This window comes from Excalfactoria chinensis, chromosome Z (genome assembly GCF_039878825.1).
Source record: "Excalfactoria chinensis isolate bCotChi1 chromosome Z, bCotChi1.hap2, whole genome shotgun sequence".
Lineage (NCBI taxonomy): Eukaryota > Metazoa > Chordata > Aves > Galliformes > Phasianidae > Excalfactoria > Excalfactoria chinensis.
Window position 1 is genome coordinate 26,985,407 of NC_092857.1, and position 11,780 is coordinate 26,997,186.

Below are 11,780 nucleotides of genomic sequence, written 5' to 3' on the forward strand. Positions count from 1 at the left end.
GAAGAACAGAAGGTATCTGAGTTTGGCAAACATAGTAAGTACCTGTTCCATCATTCTGTACAAAGGCACATATGTAAAGCTTCAGCATAAATTACCATTCATCTCTTTGGTGCTTTCCATCTTTCAATATAATATTTTACACAATCATTATTTTAGTATGTTGTGAACTTACTGAAGATCTTCTGGAGTTTAACCCAGAAAGCAACTCAGCACCCCACAACCTTCCCCTCACTCCCCTGCCCAATGGGATGGGGAAGAAAGTCAGAAATAAAGAAGTAGAACTCGTAGGTTGAGATGGAAACTATTCATTAAAACAGAAAAGAGAGAAATAATAGTAATGATAATTATATATGTATGTATTTACAAAACAAGTGATGCACAATGCAATTGCTCACCTCCTGCAAGCTGATGCCCAGCCAGTTCACATGATGCCATACGGTACAGAATATCACTTCTGACAGTTTAGGTCTGTTGTCTCAGTTCTGTCTCCTCCCAGCTCCGTGTTCACTCCAGATCCAGTGCTGTCAGGACAATAAGAGAAGCTCAGAACTGAAATATCCTTGGCTCTGCACAGCACTAAGCCATTGGTGTGTTATAGTGCTCCTCTACAAAGTGCTGTTCTCCTGTGGAGTCCACCCAACCTCTAAAAAAGACTAAAACTGTGCAATTATTTGGGGGGTTTATACACTGCTTGAAAACAAGAAGACCAGGACTCATGGCAACAATAGTCTTTTTGTGGTTCCAGTATCAGTTTCTTCTGTGATGCGTATGTTCTGTGACATTGAACTGCTTTGTTATTCTGTAATACGTAAATTAGACCAGAAAACTCAGCTAAATAATGCAAGAATCAGTCTTCACAAGATTATATGGCAAACTAAAATGCAAGCAAACAATATTTATATTGTTTATTATTATCATCATCATTTTATCAATCTTCTGCATCGCTAGAATGAATAAAAGCAGGAACAGCTCAGAGAACTGAATGAGTGTGAATAGACACCTCCTCTATTCATGCAGTACCAGTGCCTTTGTAGGCACTTGACTGCAAGTAGGTTACATTTTTGCCAGTGCATCCATTGCTGGCAAGTTCCACCATCAGGTGGCTGCTGCTACTGGCAGGCAAGTCTGCTCTTCCTGATGTACACTCCACAGTCAGGGAAACAGCTGTAGCTCCTGTTGCACGGGGCATGCACATGGCATGTTGCACAGCCATGAGAAAACTTGGAGGTCAGAGGCAGTGGGATGCTAAGGCAGAGTGCTAGTTCTTCCACACAGGGTTTTACAGTCATGAGTAATATTCCTTGTGGCCAAGCACAACAGATAGAGCATTTTACCTCCAGGTTTTTCCCTCCTTCTCTTCAAAAGTCTTTTTCAGGGGCAAGGGGAAAAAGTGAAGATATTAAAACTTACCACTTAGCAGTGCTTAATAGTCAAAAGTAAAAAGAAATCCAGAATGATTTTTCTTACTTGCTTCTAGCCAACTTTCACTCACAAGTGGGGGACTGAAGAAAGCAGTGTGGTGCTCAGAAATGTGCCCACCCATCTAAGCTTTCTTTTACTTAGCTCAGGCACTTAAGCAATTCCCTATGTAGGTACCTGCACTACTTCCAAATCTGTAGGGCACTGGGGAGACAAAAATCTTAATTAATCAAGTGACTAAAATAGTGATTTCATTTTGGAGTTACATGCAAGGTCTTGATCATTAATACATACTGGAGACTGAATTCTGGGCAGTGACATAGAAGATATGTTTGTAATAAGGAAAAAAAAAAAAAAAAAAAAAGTGTTCATTTAAGTCTTATGAGCAGCAGAGCCTGATTTATACTCCTCCTAGGGCAGAGTTTGCCTAATGAAGGTGAAGAGCCTTGGGTGGTGTCAGGAAGTAGCAGGTTTTATTATGCTTGTTTTAGTTCAGGGTGCTGCTGGGTAAATAGCAGGATTTCTTCTATCTGTCTCGAGGCACAAGTGATAATCCCTTTCCTTGGCGTGTCCATGCAGAGTGTAGCACTATCACGATCACTCTGTGTAAGAGGCTTATTTTGCCTGAGTGTTGCTGCAGCTTTTCTGTGCGTGTTCCCCAGCATCTCAGAGCAAATCATGACCACGACACTTTAGCACAGCAGTATAGGATGTGGCTACAACTTGATAAAGTTCCCATATTTCCTTGGAGCATCTGAGCACTAATACAAGTGTTAACATTTTTTATGTTGCAAAATCCATGACCACAGAAAGCATCAGCCACATTCGACAACTGAGAGAATAGTTATAGCAAGATCAAATGTCTTGCTCAACGTCACCCAGAAACTGTGGGAATTAAAACCAGATTCCTTCAGATGGGCCCAAACACGAGACATTCTTTCCTCTCTTGTGTCTGAGTTTCAAGATTTTTCAGGATGTTTCTGAGGCCTTCCGCAACTGATGAATCTGTCTGGCTATGTCTGTCATGCAAATGCAGCCAGTGCCATGTGTTAGCCAGAAGTCTGAGCCAGGCACAAGGCAGCAGGATGTTTTTGCTCCTGATCCTGATTTGATAGCCTCTTTACCCCGACATTTTTGCCTTTATTTAGGATCTCCTGGAATAGTGGCTTTTGCTTTGTACTGGATGGCTGCTAGTGATACGGATTCCTTAAACTCTTGCTGCACACAATGAAAATAAACGTAAGTACTTATGAACGTTTTAAGCTCACATTCTCCCTGTTTCTTGTACAATGTCTCTTTGGATTTTTTTGTCCCTCTCATTTAGTATAGGATACTCACTCATGGTTGTTTTTAGTATCCATAAAAAAGCAAGAAAAAAGTAAGAATATTTCCTTCTCTCAGGGAGATCCTACCTCTTCTGTGTACTGCGTGGTTGCTCCAAGTATGTCACAGAATTTTAGCAGTGCTTTTTTCAGTTCTGTGCTTAATAAGATGTACCTGCCTGTTCGGATGTTTTCACAAGTAGACAAATGCCACATATTTTTACTCAAAGTCTTAGCAGTTCTGGAACCATTAGTATTCATAAATGCTCATTATTACAAAGACCACTCCAAAACTGGTATACATTACTCCTTGCAATTTTACTCTATAATTTTACTGCTATAAAAACATCTGGTTCAGGTCCAAATTATTGGTTCAGGCCCAAATAGTGTGTTTTCACAAAAGAACAGCATAAGCATAAAGTTTCTGACAACTCGCAGCTTAGAGATTTCCCGAGGCAAAGAACTTTTCAAAACATTCCTCCAAAGTTTTCTGCCACAAAGTTTTATCTTTGGTATCCAAGCAAAATTTTAGTACCCATTGCATGCTGTGAAAAGGTGCTGTAAAACCTGAAGACGTACAGTTAGTGTTCAGACTTCCACTACTACATCTAGACCTGGTTCTTTAAGGCACAGCATAGAGACCAGAAAAACACGCAGTTTCCTGTTAATACAGTCTTTTTTGAGGTTGCATATGTCTTGTTAATGTAGACAGAAGATGTATTGCCACTGGAATTACCAAGAAATTATACAATGGCTCTGAATTTGGAACACAGAGAGTAATATGAAAAGTCATAAGCATTTCTCTAAATAATCTTCAAGAATCTGTGTTAAGTTTATACATTTACTCTCCTTAGTCAAAGCTGCCACACTGCATGGAATTTTAGAGCCAAACACATCTTGAAAATAAATAAAAAGAGAGAAAAAAAGGCTTTGCAATACTGGAACTTACATCTGTCTTCACAGGATCACAGAGTGGTTTGGGCTGGACAGAATCCTAAGATTACCCAGTTCCAACCCAACTGCTGTGGGCAGGAACACTTTCTGCTGTACCACATTTCTCAAAGAGCCATTCAGCACAGCCTGTCACAGCCCTCTGACCCACTTTGATTTTGTCATGGTTCTCTTTTTTTTAACATTTCTATCCTTGAAATTATTTGTAACTTTTAAACTTTCTTCCTTTTACTTTCTGCTCCTCCTTCTGTGCCATAGGGCATCTGTTTTCCAGTTAGTGTCTTCAATCAAACTTTTGTGATGTGTAATTTATTTTCACTTAGTAATTGTTTGTATAAAAAGTTCCAAGACTGTTTGAATTCACTTATTTAACACTTGACCTTCTATTAATTTGCAGTTCTTTTAAAGGCCCTTGCCACAACCACTACTAAAAAACAAATAAACAAGTCAAACCACAACTGAGAGAAGATTTGAGGAGCAGAAAAGATGCAGAGCAAAGACAGCAGTCCACCAGACGGTGGCTATGGATGGGTTGTGGTAGTGTCAGCCTTCATAGTGATGGGCCTCACTGCTGCTGTCCTCAAGACTTTCGGACTCTTCTTTGCTGAAATCCAGGAGCACTTTGATGAACTTGCAAGCACCATTTCTTGGATCACTTCAATAACTATTGCCACCTTTCATTTAGGAGGTAGGTGAAAGTGGCCCTTTAGTATTTCTGTTTTAAGTCCGAACTACAAAATTAAAACACACAAGAACAACACTTCTTTCTTCTCTCTGATCAAAAAATAATCATTTGCTTCCTCTTATAAAAATGTGCCTCAGACATTAAACGGTATAGTGGGTACTCTGTGTATACACTGAAATTTGGTTACCTTAGAGCACTCAATGTACCTAGTCTCATGATTCAGCTTTCCTACAGACTTTGTATCAAACTCAGGGATGATAATCCTATGAATTTCAGTGAGTGCTGGACCACGTTCTAAACCAGCCTGTGCAAGTTCACTGATTCGATAGTTACTATCATTTTTCCAAGTACTCCAAGACCTAAAGGCAGGGACCCTGCCTGCTAGATAAGCCATCTGCTACCAAAATGGTGACATCAGTTCCCCTGTATCTTCTCCTTTTTCGTTCCACAGTGTTTCCCTCTCCTTCTGCCTAATGCCAGTTCAGGCTTTCCTTCCTTTCCTCAAAGTGATCCCATGTCCTTTATCTAACAGAAAACTCATGAGATTGAAAGAAAAATAAAATAATCAGTTTGACCATAGAGAGGAAAAGATAGACAAGACCATACAGACAGTAACAGACAGCAAGGGAAGAGAGAGAGAACTATATATCAGCCAAATGGTGTCAGGTCAAATACTCCATCCTACCAAAGCAAGAAGGGAAGAAAATCAAACACACTGCATTTGTCTCTTCGCTTAGTAATCAGAGCCTTTTGAGCCACTGTGATCATGCTTTAACATAGTGGTGATGATTTCAAACATGTACGGGCAAGAACGGCACAGAATTTGTAAAGTCCTGTCTACACGCTCTTACATAGAAATGTAATTGCGATAAGTATCATCACATAATAAATTTTATTGCAGTTTTGTTTGTGAAGACATTTCACTGATACTGTGTAATTATATACATCCTACTCAGTCCAATCCTACTGCTTACAAAGATCTTGAACAACAGATCTTTCTTGGAAAAAATATACTAAGGACACAACAGTCAGTCAAATTTAGAGTCAAAAGATAAAGCAAATCGTGGGCTGCCAAGTTTTTGTTAGTTCCACAAGGTGTTACACTTGAAGTTTGGTTTGCAGCGTTCTTTCATTCTGACAGAAATAATCAATTGGAAAAATCCTTAAAAAGCCTGTTTGTTTGTTTGTTTTCATGCATGTCTATGAAAATCTAACTATTTGGTTTACAGATCAGACTTACCACTGGCCTAAATGTGATACTACTTTGTCATTTGGACACATGAACTTAGTGCAGCAAAAAAGAAAGTCAGGGCAGGAGGATGAAAGAACTCAAGGTCTTACAGTTTTTTAAAATTACTATTTTTATTTTTGCTTCTCATATACCAGCAGAATTGCAGTGGCCTAAACAGGTTTTAGTCTGGCCTACTTCAATGAAAATTGTTTCAGTTTTCAGCAGGAACTGCTTCTCATTCTTTTAAAGCACTTGGAAATAATCCTCTTTCAGTGAACTGAGCTTGATAATCAAACAATCTAAAACTCTTCCATGCAGCAGTCTGTGAATTATTGCATCACTCAGTAATTTTCCTTCTGCCTTTGCTTCATTTATAGGGAACAGAAGACTTACTGACGAAGATCACCTGAGCCTCCAGTTCCTTAAGTATCTTTCCTGGCCTGGCTTAGCCCTTCCTAACATGCTCCACTGTGAAACCTTCAGTGTCATGTGGCTCAGTATGAAGGATGATTAGTGAATTATTAATTTTTCCCATTTGGATATTTTCAACAGCCTCTCTGCATCTTGCATAGAAGGAGAGCACATTTCTGTCTGAGGATCTGCATCTGCAACAGGCTGTTTGATCTAGCAAGAGCAAGGATTTTCCCCATCACATAGGCCTCCTTTTGGTATTAGTGTGCCTCTTCCATCACCTCTCTCTCTGGCACTGTGATTGCAAGTTTTCTGAGTATTGCCCCTTATCCTTTCCGACTCTGTTCCCTTGTTATCTTTTCCATTTCCAGCTCTATGGCTAGCTCCTTTCTTCCTCCTGCTACCCCATTTCTGCCTCTTTACTCTCATTCTCTAAAAAAAAATATTGCCCTGCATATCAGCCCTTCTGCAGCTGCAGATTTTACTTCCATCATTAGCACTTTCACAGTTACCTCTTGTTATCTTCAGGCTACTTTTCTCTCATTTTACTTATTATACTTATATAAGTTGCCAGCTGCATACACATTTTCTTGTTTCATCCTTTCTCTACATCTGACAGACCATTACTGATTTCTCCTATCAACTCTACGTGCTCATCAAATCCTTGTACTTTTGATGCAAACGCTGAAATAATGTTTATTTGTATTTCTTCACCAGACAGCCTGAATCCTGCAGCTTCTGTGGCTGTTAATACCTCCCTGCCAGGTTTATTTCACTTGTTTTAGTTATCAAAGTCACTTATCTTACTTAACGCAGGTGAAAGTACAATAGCCTGCCCCTACAAGTTACTATAGAAGCTCCCTCTCAGACTGCCACCTATTCTTTGTCTCTCTCCTTCTTTCAGTTTGTAAACAAAACTCTCATTAATTGGATTTATTTATATCCTGGGACTCCAGTTTCCAAAATATCGGTGGTTTTTGTGAAGCAGAGTAGGCGTATCCTGCAAGTAGGTGAACGGAACGAGAGGTTATTTGTGTTACTTGGGTTCCATCTAGTGGCCGTCCTTGTTTCACAAAAAGGGTAAACTCAGCAATCGGGAAGCACCTCCATAGAGCAGGTGATAGTTTGAATGAATTTGGGAGTTTTGATTTTAAATTTGTGCTGCCTTTTCTCTGTCAGCCCATATCTCCTCCTGTACAGCAGAGTACAACAGAACTAGGCCATCTCTCCCTCACACATGCACGACAGCCACTGGTTTTGACATGCACAATAAAGCTATTATTCCTTCAAATGCTTTGTTTGATTGCTCAGGCATGTCATTCTGATTAATGTTTCTAACGTGTGCCTCTTGCTCCTGTTCTGCTGTTGATCTAGCCCCTGTTGCCAGCTCATTATGTGTAAGATACACCCATCGTGCAGTTGTGATCACTGGAGGACTCCTTGCATTTTCAGGAATGGCATTGGGATGTCTTGGGCTCAACATGATCTGGATGTATGCAACAACTGGCTTCCTACAGGGTATGATTTTATGGCTTAATGGGTTTCTTGCATGAGCGACTCAGAGCCTTTATTCAAGGATGCTAATGGAAGGAGTTTTAAAATCCGATTTCTATTTTGATTTTATAAACAGCTAAAACCAGTGACCATATTTAAAGGCTGTTTCCCTCTTTTCCCATTCTAGACGTAGAAATCTGTGCTAGAAAACTGCATGACAAAGTAGAAAACTGATTGGATACTAGTGATTCTTATCTGCAAATTGTATGTAACCAGAAAATGAAAAGTATTTTTCTTTTATCAGAGTCTGATAGCTTTATGAAGGCCTGAGGAATCTAAAGCATACTGAAGTATGTGGACCTAGACATCTGAGACACTGTACCTTCTATTACATGATCTTACATTTTGAGCACCTTCTCTGGCTTTCAGTTGATTTCAGTCCTTCAATTCCAGGTGAAAAGAGGCCAGAGAGTTGGCAGGAAGCAAAGCTGGCAGGGAACAAAATAAACCATTCCCAGTTCTATGCTGGATACTTGAAAATGTCTGGAATTTGAGTTCCTTGGCAGCCCTGACCCTGCTAAGTGATTCTAGAGAGCCATAAAAATCAAAGTAAATTAAAGCAGGTTTGAAACAAAGCAATCAGCAGAGACAATGAGCAGTATCAGTAGCTGGTTCACCAACAGCTTCATTTGAGTTCTCCCTTGCTCTCTGATACTGAGCACAGCTCAGCTTAGTCCAGAGATCTGATCTAGGACCACCTTCATATTTGTCAAAGCAACTGTTGTTATTTTTTCCATGGTGAGAATATGATTGTGTATATACCACAATACATCATATTCAACCTACTCTTACAGAACAAGTGCCACAAATACACTGAAGCACATGGCACAGATGAGCTGATTCTTTCACTAGGAATAAAAACATTTTAACTCTCCCATTAACTATCTTTGCAATCATAGGAGCACTGCCCTTTTTAATTTCCAGCTCAACAGAATACCTCAGCAGTATCTAACTGATGGCACTCGTATTGGTGTTTTTCAGGACTTGGGATTTCCTTTTCATGGACACCAGCCATCAGCATTGTTAGCCATTATTTTTCCAAGAAAAGAGCTCTGGCTAATGCTATCGCCAGCGCTGGAGAATGTGCATTTGCTTTTACATTTGGGCCATTTTTTCAGTGGTTGATTGGCCAATATGGATGGAAAGGTGCCCTCTTGATCATAGGTGGCACCCAACTCAACATCTGTGTCTGTGGAATACTGATGCGACCCCTGACAAGCAGATGCCACCCTGAATTGAGCCATCCTGAACCACTACCAGGCAATGGTGCATCTAAGACAGACAAAGGGAAGTCTACCATTACACACAGAACCTTCAACTGGATGCTTTTGAGGAGAGCAGAATTTGTGCTTTATGCCATGTTTGGCATACTAGCTGCAATGAGTTTTTTTGTTCCTCCATTGTTTTTAGTTCCACTTAGCTACAGCCTGGGAATAGATGAATCTTGGACTGCATCTCTCCTGTCCATTCTGGCTACAGTGGATTTTGCAGGTAGACTGCTATGTGGCTGGTATGCCAATCTCCACCTTACGAAAACTATTCACTTGCTGACAATGACAATTACCTTGATCAGTACTTCCTTGATGCTTCTGCCACTGGCTAACAATTACCTGTCCTTGGCAATATTCACTGGCTTCTATGGATTCTTCTTTGGCACAACAGTTGCTGTTCACATTACGGTGCTAGCAGAAGTTGTGGGCATGTCAGATTTTGACAGTGCTTTAGGGCTTTTCATGCTGATTCGAAGCACTGGAGGATTTCTGGGGCCTCCTCTTGCTGGTAAGTTTATACTCTGATAAAAACAGCTTACAAGAATAGTGAGGAATGGTTAACCAAACTGAAATATTTAGATCTGGAGCCAGATTTCTTTCTCTGTTAGCTCAGGATTGTCTGGACTAGCAAGTAAATAATGAAAATATATATTCTGGACAAGCAATAGATCTGAACTTTCATAGAAAAGCAGCTGAGTTTTTGGAATCTGAGAATGATCATTTTGCATAATTGCTGCTGTTGTTGGGAAGGTTTCTACTGAAGGCAACATTCAATGGCTTGAAACATTAGGCTGTGTGTACCTGATGGAAATATTCATAGAGGTGCCTGCTGTTTTCAGGCACCATTTCAGCTGAACAGTGTATATATATGGGGAGTCAGCACAAAAGACAGAGGGAAGAGAAAGCAATGAGACAGCATATGGTTTTATCTGTTAGCAGAAGCATAAGGTTAATCTTGGAAAATGCAAGGGGAACTAGCGGATGGCTGTAGGAAATATACTAAGTGGTATGGTAGAAAAGCAACCAATGTAACATGTAAAGAGTGAATCTGAGTCCTCGTCCAAAGTGCACTGAATAAAACAAGAGACCTCACAGACTACTGTCACTTCTGTGGCAATGACACCATATAACAGGATACAAATGGGTCAGACTGATTACTGTAGTATTTTAATTCAACTTGAAAGCACAGGGACTAGGGAGATTTATAGAGAATTTGAAAGAGAGTGGTATCAGAGTTAGGTAGGGAAGATCCGAATAAAGTACCACAATAACGAGATTTGCAAATATACAGTGCCTGCTCATTAACACTGATTATTTGGGCATCAATGTGGCATCTTTGTGTAGCAAGCTGAGAAGAAGATACAGAAGATACAGAAAGATACAAAATATACCTTGGTTCTTCCCTAGCTCTTCTCTCTTCCTTTCAGAGTCATAGCTCAAAGACTTTTTTCAAAGTTGTTTTGCCTAGTAGTACTGATGATAGATTGGAGCCAGGGCTGGAGAATAGGCCAAATGTAGACAAAATATCCAGTGGTTCTGCCACTGGATGGAGGCTGGCCAAAGAACCAGCCTTTACCGTGTGCACCACTAGAGCACTACTGCTGTACTCCTGTTCCTTCACCACAGTGCACAATGTCTTAGGTGTGTTATGTGGATTAAAGCCATGTAAAAACCAAGGTCTTTTCTTTCAGTGACGTTGATGGCTTTTTGATAAACAGTTAGTGGGGAAGCTGGTACCACTGTGGGTCACTTATCAAAGTCTGCCGCCACCAGAGGGCCTCTCCTTTCCTTCTTAAAACTCTACGGTTGTGGTCCAGCTTTCAGCAACTGCTGGACATGGAGATCCTAAGATACAAAACTGCACAATTTACTGACTCTTCTGCCATTGCTTTTATTGCCTGATAAATTTTGAGTTGGAAAGCATTTCAAACTGTGCAGCACTTGGTTTTATTAACAATTCGTGTCTTCATGGTGGATGAATAGTGAATTGTACGTGAAATTTCCAAGCGCAATAACAGGACAAAGTTTTATGCTTTCATAGTGTAGGAAGCTGCAAGAAGAGTACGGAGTCAGGGTGGTGCTCCCTTTATGAGAAGACGTGTTCACACTGATGAGCTAATTCACACTGGCCTGCGTTCTATCAGTCACATTACTGTCTTTTATTATTACAATTTTTTTCCTATCCAGGTCTCATTGTGGACATGGCTGGAGACTACAGAGCAGGTTTCTACATGGCAGGAGCCACTCTCATCCTAGCTGCTGTATTTTTAATTATTTTAGATCAATTTCAACAAAGAAGTGAAAGAGGAAGCCAAACTAATACTAAATCAGAAAAGTCACCGTTACCTTACACTTCCTTCCATTTCCTGAAACCTCAGAAAAGAAGGTACCAAGACCATGATGTAGTGGTGTGACTACATTGGACATCATGCAACTTAGAGTTATGGAAGTGCTTTGTTTTCTTGAAAGCCAGTATCAATAGGATTTTAAATGACGGGTATTTTGAGTAGGATTGTTTAAAACAGAAGAAGAAAGTCGCTAGTTTACAAGCAAACAATACCTATAACCACTGTCACAATGTTATTTTGATGCTGCAGTTGCATTTTGACTTTACAAGTCTTCAACACAGCCCCACAAGGCTGTGATAGGGAAGCTATGATCTAAACAAAATTACCACGAAATTACCAGAAACATTCCCCTCGAAATACAGACCACAGCCATCACTTTAAAATAGAAAAAGACAGCAGCTCACAGATGTTAAGCTGAACAAGCTGGATGTAAAATCAAGAGTACATGAATTTACACTTACTCTACAGAGCAGGCCTGGAATCCAAATAAACTTCATAAATGGAGAAAATTACATCAATAGTATAATTCAGCAAAGAGAAATGTGGTCCTGAGTATCAGAAGTAGTGATAAAAGTGCACTTACATAAG

General features: G+C 40.0%; 1 protein-coding gene across 1 annotated transcript; it reads left to right on the forward strand.

Annotated features, from left to right (window-relative positions):
- Positions 1-4,178: 4,178 nt before the first annotated feature.
- LOC140264663 (monocarboxylate transporter 13-like) lies at positions 4,179-11,258 on the forward strand. Its single transcript, XM_072360592.1, has 4 exons — positions 4,179-4,380; positions 7,394-7,537; positions 8,555-9,352; positions 11,032-11,258. The coding sequence occupies exons 1-4, from the start codon at positions 4,179-4,181 to the stop codon at positions 11,256-11,258; spliced, it is 1,371 nt and encodes a 456-aa protein (XP_072216693.1).
- The last annotated feature ends 522 nt before the right edge of the window (positions 11,259-11,780 follow it).

What these genes read in the sequence shown, in the direction of transcription:
- LOC140264663 (XM_072360592.1), top strand. Translation starts at nt 4,179, where the DNA reads ATGCAGAGCAAAGACAGCAGTCCACCAGACGGTGGCTATGGATGGGTT. An exon ending in TGCCACCTTTCATTTAGGAG is followed by an intron (nt 4,381 to 7,393) that starts GTAGGTGAAAGT and finishes CTGTTGATCTAG; the next exon opens with CCCCTGTTGCCAGCTCATTA. An exon ending in TCTGGGGCCTCCTCTTGCTG is followed by an intron (nt 9,353 to 11,031) that starts GTAAGTTTATAC and finishes TTTCCTATCCAG; the next exon opens with GTCTCATTGTGGACATGGCT.